This window comes from Gavialis gangeticus, unplaced genomic scaffold, assembly GCF_001723915.1.
Source record: "Gavialis gangeticus isolate Ggan-Ray unplaced genomic scaffold, GavGan_comp1, whole genome shotgun sequence".
Lineage (NCBI taxonomy): Eukaryota > Metazoa > Chordata > Crocodylia > Gavialidae > Gavialis > Gavialis gangeticus.
In genome coordinates this window covers 58,511,841-58,513,004 of record NW_017728995.1, presented here as the reverse complement: position 1 = coordinate 58,513,004, position 1,164 = coordinate 58,511,841, and the positions used below count along the sequence as shown (strand labels likewise).

Below are 1,164 nucleotides of genomic sequence, written 5' to 3'. Positions count from 1 at the left end.
ACCATCTGTCTGGGATGACCTGGGAAAAACGCAGCCTCAAGTAATAGAGGCTGTGCTTACAGACCCAAAGCTGGCAGCCCCCACCTCTCCTGAGGATCAAGATTAAATCAAGATCAAGATCATAAGTATTAGCAATAGAGGCAAATATAGACTTTCAATATCCAAGCAAACGTATTGAAGTTAAAACAGTATGTGTGGCAACTTTAACATTCGACTCCAAGGCATTTGTTGCTAACTTTCTTCAAATCACTCCAGGATCTCACAAAGTCTAATGCTCCCTATTCACTATTTTTTAGGTCTTGTTATTTTCTTAGGTGCTCAATTAATTAAAAGGCAATTTGCCAATCTTTTCTGCACTAAATTTGAGTGGGTGTCTGCATTAGGGAAATTTTCCAAACATTTCCCAATATCATTAACACTAGCTCAACCCTGGGAACCCTCAGGTAAATGGATTTCTGACTCCTGCAGGCATTTTTATTAATAGGCTAATAGGGAAAGCAGTAGGAATGCCTATAGTGGCCAGTACACTTTTGCATCACACCTTTCAGCATATTGTAGTAAGCAGGGCTAACAACTGGTGTTTGAAAGACTGCCTTTGGACAGATCTCCACAAAGAGAGTCCTTCCCCCTTGCCACCAGGATGTAATCACTACTGTACACACCATAGAAAATGCTACAGTAGTGGCACAGTGGAGAACTGGGCTAATATAATCAAACCACACAAAGGTCTTACGTCTCCTAGCAGTCCTACGCTTCAGCCGGTAAGTCTCTTTGCCACTGCAGAGGCGGTAGATAAAGGAGCCAAGCTGTTCCATGTCACTGACATGCTCCGTGACAATCATCTCCTCCTGGATTATGTAGGTTTGAGGCAGGTATGTCCCTTTCTGAAATGACATTTTTCCACCACTTAAATACAGTCTGTCTGATAATATGCTCTGATCTCCCTTTCAAGGGAACAAATAGCTTAACTGCCTATAGCTTACAAGGTAGCTTGGGGTTTTTAAAAGTAACTTAATCAAAATATCTGAGGGTTTAGGCTCCATTTTCCAGGGAATTTTATATACCAATAGGCATCCTTCTATTTCATTAAAAGCACACGGAGACAGAAAGCTTGACTTAGGAATGGAATTACAAAATGAAAATGTTTTTGAATTCTATCAATCA

At 40.6% G+C, this 1,164-nt stretch overlaps 1 protein-coding gene across 2 annotated transcripts in view; it reads right to left on the bottom strand.

The window, feature by feature from the left end:
- Positions 1 to 1,164, bottom strand: part of ITM2C (integral membrane protein 2C) — a 71,107-nt gene that overhangs the window by 7,444 nt on the left and 62,499 nt on the right. For both annotated transcript variants that reach the window (XM_019503680.1, XM_019503681.1), the window contains exon 5: positions 734 to 884. In XM_019503680.1, the coding sequence (XP_019359225.1) occupies positions 734 to 884 (151 nt within the window). The remainder of the gene's footprint in view (positions 1 to 733; positions 885 to 1,164) is intronic.